Below are 13905 nucleotides of genomic sequence, written 5' to 3'. Positions count from 1 at the left end.
AAACATGATCAATTGCGTGAGCAACACTAACCACAAAAGCACTAGATATTTGACTCCTGACCTTAAAACAGCCCTAAACTACAGGGAAATGTACTCCCACTGGCAGCAAAATGACCTGGTGACAGCTTCTGTACCACAGGAGATCCTGTCCCTCCCCACAGGTTGCTCTGCCTGGAAGTCACATTCTGAACCATGACCTTAAGGGTGAAATGTCGGGGACATCCTGCTGGGCCAAATGCTTCCCATCTAGTCTGGATTTTGCCCTTTCCCTTCCCTCAGGAAGCTGCAGTGCATGTCTGGGACAGTGCAAAGCCATCTCTTTGTAAAGCCAAGTTTAAAGACTTGCTGAGACATTACAGTTCCAGCCCTGGAACTAAAAGTCCGTAACCTAAGTTCCAGGTGCGTGGAGTCATTTGCAAAGCATGGTATCGTCATCACAATAAGTTACACTGCTGAGACATGCACTAAAAGAATGCACAGTGTTATTTGAGAAATCTGCTGCAGGAAGGGAGGCAGAGAGAGCAGAAAATATAATTGTAATGGGAAAAATTATGGTAATGCATTGGCTGAGCAAAGATCAAGCTGTACATTAAATATGACCTCACTGTTTCTGTCACATATGGTATTTTTGTCAAACTGAAGTACTTTGAAAAGAAAGTCAATTACTCTGCTCTTTGGATTTTCTAGGAAGGTCTCCAATCAGGTCTTTATGCTAATGAACTAATTTTCACTGTTAAGTCAAGTTAGAAAACCTGGAAACCTCAATTTCTAGATCTGAAAATTATCAAGGGATTAACATTTTATCCATTTCACCCTTATTTCCTCAAATAGGAGGAATGATTGCTCAGCACCTCTACAGACCTGATCAATCATTGAGAGATCCATAAATAAAATTAGGAATTTTACTTTAAACATTTGAAAACATGTAATTTCTACATGAATACAGTTCTTTTAAAAAGTAAACAAAAAGCTTCTTGTTTTCGTTGTTTCTTCTAAAAATTTTATCTATCAGTACAATAGATGAAAACTGAGTTTGTTCAGGAGTTCAATTTCTTAGGATCCTTAAACTAAATGGGGTCAAAATACTAGAAATTGTTACTACTAGAATTTTCTGGCAAGCTTCAAACAAAACTAATATCTATACACTGTCATTAAGTGACCTGATCCTCTAATCATCAATGTGTGCCCATGCATTTTTATAGGCTGTTATCATCAGACTGAAAAAAAATAAAAACCAACCAAAAACCCCCAAAACCCCAACCTAAAAAAACCCTAAAACCATCCTAAGAGTTGATTTTTACCAAAACTAGATCACAGAGACACTGCTGTGGCTTTAGGCACAGCGTGTGGCAAAAAGCTCTCTGCCCAATTTTAGCATTCATATTACAGAAAATCTGTTCAGATTTCTCCTTCAAATTTTCTACTAAATTTGCCTCAGAGGTTAATCCAGCCTTTTAGGAAAGATTTACTTTTCTCATGCAAACAGATGTCAGACTGTTTACACAGAGCAAGCCCAGTAAACATTGCTGTTAATGTGCAAAGATGAATTTTGTGTGTTTGCTGGGGCTTCCAGTGCCACCACACATGTGCTCACATTCCCTAAATCCCTCCCAACGTGCACATCCTTGGCGTGCTGGGCAGTCCTGCTGTATTGGACATCACCAAGCCTGAGTAAGTGGCATTTGGCTCAGAATGAGTAGGAGGGGCCAGGCCAGTGCCACAAGAAACCTTTTGGAAATACAAAGTGTGTCAAGAAAGTGTACAGCCTTAATTTAGGCTATGCTATACACAGTTAGCATGCCATAAATTTGCTCAGAAGTTGGTTTGACCTGCAGTTTGTTCTAGAGTCAAACAAGAAAGATAGCTTGAGCTTGGTTCCATGACCTTCAGAGGCCTAGCTGAACCTGTGATTTATGAGAAAATCAACTGATAATATCTTTTTTCCTTAAATTGACACAGATAAAGACTCAAAAGCAGCCCTTCAAAAGAGGCTTTTAAGTCTTGAAAGTGCAATCTCTTATGATATAGAAATATTACATTCTTCACAGGGAACTGGCTCATTTATGCAAAGTTTGTAGTTCATGGTATAGTTGCAATACATTATTTTAAAAATGATCAAGTCTTCTCAAAACTTGACATAGTTTCTCATTCAGAAAACAAAAACAAAAACAACAACAACAAAAGAAAAATAACAAAAACAAACACCCCCTTCCCCCTGACTCCCAAGTCAAAAACCTGTTAACTATCTGCTTAAATTTAGTTTAAAATTAGTCTTAAACACATGGTAAGAGTTAAGAAAGTACTTTATTTGTTTCCCTGATCAAATATGTGAGTGCATTTACAAACTGCTGCCTTAGGGAATGTGAGCACAGAGTCTCCTGTACAGAGAGTAAAGGTAACTCCATTTCAGTAAAATGAATGACCATAGGTCTTTAAATGACTATACACTTTTAGCTGGGTGTGCACTGCAACCTCCTGTGGCTGAGAGGGCGGCCATGTGATCAGAAGGGGTTTTTTTTCCACATATGGGCTATAATGGGGGTTACAGGTAGTATTTCAAAGTAGTAATCTCTTTCTTCTGGTGTTAATGCACCTGTCTAAAAATTAATTAAGCTTTTTTTTCCCCAGCAGAGGGAAAAAGTTTTGTCAATCCAAAACACATGTAAGAGAAGGGGAATAAATTAAAAGCACTGGAGTGTTACAGTCAATATACAGCCCTGTAGGCTTTTGTCTTACCTGGCAGAAAAGCAAAAGTATTCCCTAACTCTGGCTTTCTGGGCCACAACATAACTGGGGTTGCAACTCTGGGGTGATTACCATGAGTCACATCTCTCACAGACACCTGCTCTGGCCTGCATGTCCCCAGCCTTTGGAAAGGACCAGCATGTTCTCTGCACTCAGGAAGCCTCATATGATGAACTGTCACTGAGAGTGGAAGACCAGTTGTATGTTTGATAGTTCCTGTCATTTAAACTAATTTTTGCCTTGGATGAACATTTAACAGAAAAGCTTATCTAGCACCTGGGACCAGATCCTTTGAAAGGGCAGTTCATTTCCCTTCCCCTTCCCTGTTGCCACGGCTGCCATCCCAGCAGGACTTGGCCTCAGACACAAAATCATTCATGTAAGAGAAAGGCTATGAAAACTCCTGAGGTTTGAAACTCTCAAACCCAGTGCAAACCAGTCCCAGTACAGTGACCTTTTAGTCAATGTTGGAGAGCCCCTTTGTCACTAGCTCTGAGAGGAATCATCAGGAAATTGTGCAGGGGGTTTGCAGAGACCTGGAGGCTTCACCAGAGCTTCTCCATCAGTGAGGACTCCAAAGCTGCATCCCACAAGAATTAAGGGCTATCACAAATCTTACTGCTTTCTATACCAGATGCAAGAAGCAATCCTTAAACTGAATTCTCTGCATCAGTGCAGAGTGCCATTTAAACAAAAATCTCAGACTCCACTAACAAGAAAAAAAGCAAATAAAAAGCCTTTTAACCACACAGACCATTCCTCCTCAGGGGATAGATGGAGAGAAGCAGCAAACCATACATGCAATTCTTAGCTAGACTGCTTAACATGGTAAGGGAAAGCAATCAGACACTAAGCAGAGTTGAAATTTTATTGAAACAGGGTTTTGAACATACTTTTACCTACAGAAGCAAATGTGTTAATTATCAGACAAAACAGCTTTGACTTTTTATTACTGATCTACATCACCCCCTTTTAATTTTTTTTAATAGGATGAGCAGATAAATCAAAATAAATATCAAAATCTGCTTATGATACAGTGCAAATGGCTTCTCTCTTCCCCACTGCATGCCCCAAATGGTGATAGCAGAATGCTATGTGATACCTAAGGTGAGGCAGAGAAAAGTAGAACTCTGACTAGTCCCAGTAACTCCTGCCTCTCAATGCTCAGCTGAATTCTCTATGGAGGAAACCTGCCTTGATGATTATAACTTACCTCTTCTCGATGTTCTTCTCCAGAGCGCTGAACATACCACCTAATAGAGGCTTGCTGGGACTTAGGAGTACATTCCAGAAAAGTTGAATTAAATTCAATGCCAAAAATCACCTTTTCATCAGCAGTTTCATGACTAATGCCTGGAAAGAAAACATGGTACAGGAGATTAACCCTGACCTGCTTTTTAAAGCAATGGGAAAACAGCCTGATTCAGAACAGATGCTATAAGAGTGAGTGAATTATAAAAACGCAAAAGGAAACTTAACTTTTAGCTTAAACTATAACTATGAGGATTTAGAGGCGGCTGCTAACCTTCCTTCAGTGCAACTGGTTTTTAAGGAGGTCAATAAAATCTGTATCATGAGCTTGCTCCATTTTAAAGTTGGGCCTTTCACCTATGAGGAATTTAAAATCTGACCTGTATTTTTCCTTTAAGTAATGCAACTACTAAACCTGAGCTAAACCTGCTGAAGTTAGATTGTATGGTCTGGTTTGTTAACTCAAAGGAATCACAGGGCTAAAGTAAACTGAAGTTTGCCTCCCTTCAGTGTAATTTGAAATGCTCTGTAGTATATTTCAGAACAAACACTGAAGGAGCCATGAGGAGATCTGAAATCCTTTCTTGGTCTTCTGTAAATCTGAGCAAGTAGCTTCTAATCTCTGCATCTTCATCTTTCTTTCTAGTCTGTCTTATCTGTGTCTTTTCTACCTTAGCAAGAGACTAAAGCTGCTTCTTATGCCCTGTGAATAACAGAAAGGGAGGTCAAAGCAGTGGTGTCTCATGAATCAGAAGCTAGCACCAAATCAAAATTAAAACAATTTTAGATCATACTTTCAATATAACAAGTACCTGTATGAGATCTATAGAATTAAAGCTCTCTGCATTATTTCCCTGTGTCACTAAGATTTCAGTAGAGCCAAACAGCTTCATTCACCCAACACAGTCTCTGGGAGACAACCTCACACAGCAGAGCGCCGAATTTAAATAAGTTTGGGGACCATAATATTACTAATTGGACTAAATAAGCAAAGAGCCAGGAGTGATAAAGGTCAGCATCATGGGTTTATAGCACACAGGAGTCACTCTAGGTTGACAAAATTGCTATTGATAGCACTATGTCAGGCCAAAGAATTAATATCAATTTCTGTGCTACGAGACTGTAGATTTGTCTCATAAAGCTCACTCTTCCAGTATCTCTTTATCCTTCCAGGAAAATGTGACATTGTCAGCCTTTCTGCTAGGGTTTCTATAACCTTGAGCTTTGCACAGTCTCAGATATCAGTGTTTGGAGAGTCATAGCAAGTAGCAAGCAAGGAAATTCTGGCCCTTGGGATGAACAGGAGTTTTGTCGTTGACTTTGATGGAAATGAGATCTTACCCTGACTTTTTAACTATGTCTCCAAGTGCACATGTACAGTCAGAGACCCCTAGACTGTGCAACAGACTTCAGGCTTTGATCCCCTGGCAAGCAGCTCTGATTTCTGCACTGCCTCCCACTGAGGTCTGCAGCAGGCACCCAGCGCCGCAGCGGCACGGAATAACCGGAGATCAGTGGGAAGGGATGGCTTGTCCCAAAGCCAGTGTTCAACGTGGTGATACAACCAATACTGTTTTGTCTGGTTTGTTCACTTTAATAAGCAGCTAGAAGAACCCCAGACAAAGCCACGCTTGGGTTTGAATGCTATTCATTTATTTTATGCTGCCACAGAGATTGCTGTGTAACTGCAGGGTTTCATACTGACAGTGCTCACTGAGAGAGCAGGGCTGCAGATGCCAGAGGAGCAGCCAGCCCCTTTGGCATCTGAAAAGAGGGTATGGGAAAGGGAGGGGGAAACAGGCAGGGGGAAGGGGGTAGGTTCTTGTTAATAACAGGAGTATTTAAGTAGTTGTGGGAAGGGGAAGGGTCTGGTTTGGCAGCTGCAGCTCAGCCTTGGGGCCTGTGTCAAGAGGCAGAGGAGAGATGGCATGTTCCCCGCCCAGCCCTGCAAGCTTCCTCTGTGGGATTTGCTGCCCTGTTTCTGGATGGAGCATCATGCACATCCCATCAGTTACTTTCAGGGATGTGTGTGATGTTTTGGTGTCAGGGGCATATCTCCCTGCCTAGTGTGGGTGCTGGGGAGGGTTGCCCATAAGGGGTGCAAGAGTCACATCCCATGCTGGCTGTCCCTTACCAGCTCCAGCTCTGAAAATTTAACTGTGGGAGGGATAATGGATGTGAAGTGCTGCAAAGGCAACTGTTCTGTTGAGCTTAGCAAGTTTTTCGAGACAGAGACCCTCAGAGCAAAATCTGCTGCCTAAGTGACAAAAGAGTAAGAAAGGTGAAAAATACTCACTGTCTTCCACATCCCAGCACTGTGCCACTGGGTCTCCATACTTGACATCTTGCCTTCTGGCTCGCCTATGGGAAGAGCATGCAAACTTGTAACACTTCAGACATAATTGCTGGAATGCAACAACAAAATACAGAGGAGCTCAGCAGATGTGGACTTGCATTGCTCCCATCCTACTGCTGACAATTACAGTCTTAACTAAAACCAGTCACCCTCAAAGCAGCATGTGGCCTAGAGAGATTTGTATAACTGACATCAAGAGAAGAGCCTGTGATTTGGGAAAACCACTGGGAGGGGAAAGAGAAAAAGCGAGAAAAAAATCTGCCTAAAATAAAGAGTGTGTAATACAGCGACAGAAAGTGTCTAAACTTGCTTTGGGAGCATGGGTCTAATGGTGGGGTAGACTGTGTTGCAAATATCTACAAACATCCCATGTTGTAGATCATGAGAAAGATCTGAAGCTCAAGAGGTGACATTCAAAATATAGCTCAGTATTAGCCCAGGGTAATACTGACTAATAAGCCAATTATTAAAATGAAGAGAGAAGAACATGTATTTTAGTTTGTTAACAAACAATTGACAGGTCTAGTTATCTTGCATTTTGTGGACTGAAAAAACATAAAGCAATGGTCTGAGATGATCTACTAACCTGCCTGCCAATCTCTGGGTATGTTACATGAACTCACCATGATTTACTGTCCTTTCAGTGTAACAGCACTAAAAAAAAAGTAAATTCTTCCTCTGTGCACGATGGCATTTATCTCACAAGAGCTATGGAAAAAATTGAAACTTTTTCTATTTCACAGGAGAAGAATTGGAGACCCAGGAAAGAAGTGGTTCTTTCCTCACATGCAGCAGCAGTGGGACCTCCTGTGCACAGAGCAACACCTTGGAAGCAGAGTAGGTTGCCAAGGCTGATCAGTCCACTAGGCAAAAGCTGTAGACATGTTGGAAGCACAGCCTTCAGCACAGAAGGAAAACATTCAAGTAACTGATCTACTGCAGGATTCCCAGGGCCAGTCACCCATCCTTTGTTTTGGAGACACAGACTTTTGGCCTTCCCTCCAAGCTGCACATCTGTTAAAAAGCATGGACCATCGATCTCTGTGTCCCAGCCCACCCCAGACTTCAGCAAGCCTCATGTGTCACTGACTTTGCAGTGAGCCTGAACACTTGCTTTTCTCCTTTCCTTTATGCTTCTCTGAATTTAGTTTGCTTTGGCTATGAGGGAGAACACATAAAGTTTCTTGACACCATGAAATGATAACTTATGAGTCATTAACTTCAATGGCTCAGGACCCAGCCCTGTGACCCCTAATGTAGAAAGTGTCATTCCAGAGCCTGAGTTCAAACTGCAACCCCACTGCAAGAATTACTGTCAGGAGGACTTTGTCCAAAGTGGAAAGAAGAGGCTGTGCAGGACTCTGGCTCCAGCTAAATCAGCCAAAAACTTCAGGGAACACATCCAGCATCTTAGGCACTGCACTGCTAGACCCTGCAGTGTGCTCTCCCTCCATCCAGATCCAAGGTGCTCTCCTAGCTGGTGGGTGCAGAAAATTCAGATGAAGCTTCTTTCACTGTGGAAAGACTGCTGCCAATGTGGTCAAATCATGGTACTTAAATCTCTGTCTCCCTCTCATGGCTAGACCACAAATACAATTGTTGGGTTAGGTCAGGGAATTAAATACATTTTATTATTGACCACTCTGGGATGCTACATTAAACTCTGCTTTCTAACTACTATGAAAAGTCAGAAGCTTAAGAGAGACTCTTGCCTCTTGGGCAGAGTTAGCTACAACCTGGACCTCCATCTGAGCATCTTGTGCCTTAACACTCAGCATAAAAAAGGAAAGTGATGGATTTATGATGTTAGCTGCAGTAGCCAAGTTACTGTCACACACACTTAAACAAAGCTATGTTGTCTTCACAGCTCTTCGAGCAGAAATGTGAAACATGGCCAGAGTATGACCACATTTTAAGGCAAATGATATGCTAAGTAAAAAGGCAACAAGTTACGAATTGGAACATCTAAAATTCTTGCAAGCAGCAAGATCTTTACAGCACATCGTGTTTTTTCCTTACCTTTTAGAAGTGGGGGCATATCTGGAACAAGAGTTTCCATCCCAGGCACAGTATGGGTCTCTGGCAAGGCAGCAGTCTGCACAAGCCTTCCCATACGTGTGACATCTGTGCAGAGAGAGCTGAACCAATCCATCCCTGGAACCAATGTACAATTGTTGCTGCAAAACAGGCAAAGCAAATTAATTAGGAGTGTTCTCCAAGTAGCCAGTGTAAAAAGTTCCCTTCTTCAGTGCCACAGTTGCAGACTTTTAACCTTATCCCAGATTTTTGTAAAACAAGGGAAAAATTCCTCCTTTAGTGTAAAATGTTTCTCAGGGCTCAGTGTGAACTGGCCAGTGCCCATCCAGCCCAGCAACACAGCAGAGAACAAAGGGGACTGCAGTTCTGGAAAGACACCAGCACTCAACACCCTCACACCTTTAGATGTGTGCTGCAGTAACAGATCAGAAGCAAACCATGGAAAGAATGGCTTAATAACACATTTAAAAATGAGGGGCTGGACAGCCATGATGTTAACAATCTGGGAACTAGGGGTGACCTTGTGTGAATAAACTTAATGTTCTGCTTCTGATCCTGAGGTAGGACAGGGATAAAGTTACTTCCCTCTCCCCAATGCGAGTGGATTGCCTGTGGAGCCAAGGGTGGTCCAAGCTGGAGCTGGCTCATGCAGCACTTCCATCTGGCCTGCCACCTTTTTTCATGGGAGATGGGACCCAGCTGTGCTGTGCGTGCCTGAAAGGCAAAATACCTCCTCCCGTGTGAGTGAGCCGTGTGGTGCCAGAGCTGCTCTGGCCACTCCTGCGGGTCAGGGAGGGGTGGCTGTGGTGTCACGCTGCCTCCTGAACACGCACGGGGCCATCACGGAGCTTGGAGCTGCCATAAACCCCTTTCCCATCAGGAGATACCGCACTGGGACTGGCCCCTGCGCTGCCAGGGTTGGACCACCCAGATTCAGGCTGCAGTTTTAGAGGAGGGGGCTGGTTGTGTGCATACAAATTTTAGCACAGTGAGGCCCTGATCTCTCCTGACTACTAATAAAAATAAAAACAAAAATCGTAATAATAATTTATTACTAGATTGTAAAGAGACAAGTATTTCTGGAGGCTGGAAAAAGAATGTGCATTGGCTTCACTTACAAATCCCACTACCATATGACTAAAGGTTTGTTTCCCTGAGTAATTACCAGCCTGGGTATACAAATTACTGTTTGTAAGCAAACAGGAATTAGGCAGGCAAACAATTTCAAACATATCTCCTTCCTTCCAGTTACATTTTAAGAGCCATCCATGGAAAACTTGGCCACTAAGCAACAGCCAAAAAGGTATTCAGTATACCCCATATTCCTCCAGCAGTTAAACAAGATTCTGATTACCTGTTTCTGAGAAATCTCCATGGTTGAAATAACTGAAGGATGCTGAAAAATAAAATAGCACGGTGCATTAGTTCACAGATTCCCTTCTCTTAGTGAAAAAGAGAGCAAAACAACATACAATAAGTAAATAAAATTCCAGGTTCATTTGCATGGTTTAAACAAATAAGAAAAAAAACCCCAAAATACAGAAAATCAAGACACTCGTGTTTCCAAAAATAACTCCCATAAGTTTCCCCAGCTGGAAGGAGAGAATTAGCTTTAATTCTCAGAGTTTGCTATCTACCCCATCCTGGGCAATGAGCCTTCACATCAACTTTAGCTCATACTAAGCACTATTTGAAAGGCTTAGTTGCCATTTAAGGGATACATAGGCAATCTCTGCACCAGGATGTATTTCATGGCTATGAGAGACACTGAAATTTTTGCCTGTGACTGATGTAAGAACAGCACAAAGCTCAGGGTATTATCTATCACCCAACAGAAGATTAATCTAAGCCTATTGTTTCATATTAATGCAGCTTGAGGAAATAAAGCATGTTTTTTCAACTCTTACCCCCTTCAATCTTCTGGATTCAAAAACACAGAGGTAGCAGTTATAAATGTTACCAATAAAAATTTGAAGGAATGTCTGCTAAGTGGAAAAAAAATGACCTCCTTTTTGTTTTAAATGTGATATGGCATATTTTCCCTTGACGTTATGTTTTAAGAATGCAGCAAATTTGTGCACATACTGGAACTGCTCATTATTTGGCAGGCCACTGAGTAATCTTGGTATTTTCTGAGTGATATTTATAATTGGTGTCCAAGACAGTGGGAAGACATAGAGAGCCTTTAAATCAAAGTTTCATCATACACGTGACATACGAAAAGGCAGATGAAGAAATGAACTCTTTGAAATAATTGTTAATGGTCATGTGCTTATACTCAGGAAAGTCACAAATTCATTTATTCAGTATGGGCAACAATTTGGGTTGTATGGCACATAGGAGAGAGGATGTGTGAGAAAGTAATCAAAATGCCATGGATGCAGATGAACTTTGATGGAAAAGCAAAATGAAAACTGAAGAAGAGCTGTGCAGTATGAGAAGAAAGCAAAGTCAGAATGCAAAGAACTGAGAAGAAACTAATAAATGTAAAAGAAAATCAGTAGGGAAGACAAAGATTTCCATTTTTCTGATGTAAAAATATGTTGATGTCAGCTCCTTCACCAGCACTGAAGCTAATCAGAAATTGTGCCTGTGCAACAAAAAGAATCTTGGGCTTTTTACAAGCTATATTTATGAAGAAGTCATTGGTGTTAGCAGGGTTCTAGTTACAGAATAACCAAATCAAAATGGTCAAAAATACTGAGTCAGCCTTCACCAATAAATTAAAGCACAATGATAATCAAAACTAACTTCTTTTTTATTTTCCTTATGTTTTCAATTCCCAATGTTGTTATTTTAAAGGATTTCTCTGCACCCATGGAATTTTGTGTGTTTTTCTTTTAAAAAATATTATTGTACCTAGAAAACTGCCCATGCCAATTGGACCATACAAAATTGCACATTAAAAATACAATACTACTACTTTAATATGTATAAATAATAAAAAATGTGGGCTCATAATAAGATTTCAAACTACAACAAAGCAGGCTAAAAGAGACTTTGTACGGGCTTGGAAAATCACGGTCTGTTTGGTTTTGGACATTTTTCAATTGACTTGCCCAAAGAATACCAAGGCATTTAAAAATTTACATAGTGTCCCTCTGGAAACTTGAACGAGTTCCAGTAAACAAACAACCAGACAGACAAAGCCAGTTTGGGCCACGGTGTCCCCTGAATAATATTTAATTGATGTTGTGGTTATTAATGCTTACCTTGAATATCTGCAGCTCTTCCAGGACCACCTCCTCCTTGGTCCACTTCTCCTTCGTGATGCTCACAACCTTCAGGACTGTGCCTACGTCTGAAACAAATGTGCCTCGTGTAAACCCACAGGTATGTTCCAAGAGCTATGGGCCACTCCATTTCCTGCCCTGTAGATAAAGCTAATCCATGAGGGATGCTGCTTTCCAACCACATCCATCCCCTCTGCATCCACTGCTGCCTGCAGAGCTCTCTCCATACAGCACATTTATGGTTTTGCTGTGTGGCTGAGCCAACAGGGCCACAGGCTGCTCCTGGCAGGGATGGCCCAACTCTCCTGCTACACAAATACACAAACACACACAAGCATGTCCATGCTGCCAGCTACAAGTTTCTACACATTTCCCTGAGCCAGAATTGGGGCCCAAAGAGAACGAGCTCAGGGGATGAAATTGGCAGAAAATTACTTCCTCTTTTTTATAGAATTCATTTGTTTCTAGTATAGCTCCTTAATCAGAAGTAAGCTTCAGTTTAATGCAAGGAGTTAAGCAATACACTTTTAAAATTTATTTTTTTATTTAAGGATTTCTGTCCAAAAAACCCCACACTCCTTTAACAAAAAAATCTTAATTTATTCATTACTTCTTTGGAGTCATCTAGAGAATTTTTTAAAGTTAAATCTATTCATCAATTTTAACCTGAATTCTTACTTGGTGAAAAAAATAGTTGCTCATTTCATGTCAGACCATTACACATTAGTGAACCTTGAATGGCCTTAAAAAGAGGTCAGAAATTGCTCAGGGGAAGTGGCTTGGGTGCTGGGATGTGGGAATGACACAATGCAGCTTAGTCCTAAGCTCTATGCATAGTATTAAAATAATGAAAAATAATACACTATAAGGGAAAGAATGAGATTTTCATTCTTCTTTTCCCAAAGAACTGAAGTTCACATTACCAATCAAAGCCAAATTATTACAGTTTGCCTTATGAATTAGAGCTTTTTTCAGAGTTTGTTTGACATAATTGCCAAAGCCTGCACATGTACAAGTTGGTTGTGTACATTTAAATATACAATAAGTTTCTGATCTGCTGCTCAGCATCTCCTGGGTTATTTGTTATATCCTTACTCAGTCTTTCTATATAACTGAAATTTTATCTTTTAGTTAATTTCTTTCCTTACAATGAGTTTAGAGGATAAAATAGAACAAAACCATGCACTTACAGAAACTCACATTTAAGGAAAGCATTGCAGAAAAATTGCCTATTGTGGAGTGCCATCTAGTGACTGCATGGTGCTTGCTGGCCTTGACACCTCTAAACCTGACTACTTACACTTGAAGTGTTTGCCTTAGTGCCAGGTAGGAACAGTTAACCTCGGGTATTCGATTGCTGATCTCTCAATATAATTTTATTTCTATGAAAAGCTTTAAAATGGAGGACATCAAACATCTGAAAGCAGCCTCTTCAGCCACTAAAATAATATTTTTTACATTTTTACAAGTGAACTCTTCTTCTGATAAGACTGAGAAAAAGTAATTTAAAATCTAGCTGTCTGAGAAGATTAGTAAATAGCAGTAAGCACTCCCAAATCCTAGGCATTTCAGTTTGGGAATTAATTCATTTTACTTTTTTGACTGCATTAATATTGCTCTCACAAAGCAACAAGATTTTCCATCATGCCTAAAGCTCATCCGCAGCCTTCTCAGCCAGCAGGGGAGAAAACAGCACTTAACTGGTCTTTTTGAATCAAACTGTGCTTTTTTCTCTGACATCACTGTACTAACATGGGATCACAGAGGGTCTGTGACATTGTCTTTTTTTGGAAGACATGGGTTGTGAAATCAATTTTGCTGAAAGACATAAAAGTTCTGAGAGAGAGGCTATCCCTATACTCGTGGGTGGGGTAACACAGAAAACTCTTCAAGGCTGAGACATTCACATGTTGCAGGAGATGAAGCTCTCTGACAACTCACTCCTTTCATCAAATTACTTCATAATATCCACACATATCAAATTGTGCTATACGACAGAATTCGCTCATTAGTCAGATAAAATGCTGTGAAATCCAATAGCACTGGATCCAAACTGAAATCTTAATTTCCCTGCAGTTCATGGCAGTAGCTCGTCCACTGCACTTGATAAACCTTGCCACCTCTGTGTACCTCAGTTTCACCTGCTCTGAGATGGGGATAATAGCAATGATCTCCTTACTAAAGCACTCAGATCCACCAGTGAAAAGTGTTTTATAAGACCTACACAGGATGAGAGTGAGAGAATGCTGAATTACAGAATAAGAACAAAAACCCCAGTGGAGT

General features: G+C 40.9%; 1 protein-coding gene across 2 annotated transcripts in view; it reads right to left on the bottom strand.

The window, feature by feature from the left end:
• The window catches only part of SEMA3D (semaphorin 3D), a 138788-nt gene that overhangs the window by 8606 nt on the left and 116277 nt on the right, over positions 1 to 13905 (bottom strand). For both annotated transcript variants that reach the window (XM_033058216.2, XM_033058215.2), the window contains exons 13-17: positions 11602 to 11690; positions 9744 to 9785; positions 8372 to 8529; positions 6293 to 6357; positions 3959 to 4098 (exon numbers count right to left, since the gene is read on the bottom strand). In XM_033058216.2, the coding sequence (XP_032914107.1) occupies positions 3959 to 4098; positions 6293 to 6357; positions 8372 to 8529; positions 9744 to 9785; positions 11602 to 11690 (494 nt within the window). The remainder of the gene's footprint in view (positions 1 to 3958; positions 4099 to 6292; positions 6358 to 8371; positions 8530 to 9743; positions 9786 to 11601; positions 11691 to 13905) is intronic.

This window comes from Catharus ustulatus, chromosome 4, assembly GCF_009819885.2.
Source record: "Catharus ustulatus isolate bCatUst1 chromosome 4, bCatUst1.pri.v2, whole genome shotgun sequence".
NCBI lineage: Eukaryota > Metazoa > Chordata > Aves > Passeriformes > Turdidae > Catharus > Catharus ustulatus.
This window is presented reverse-complemented; position numbering and strand designations above follow the sequence as displayed.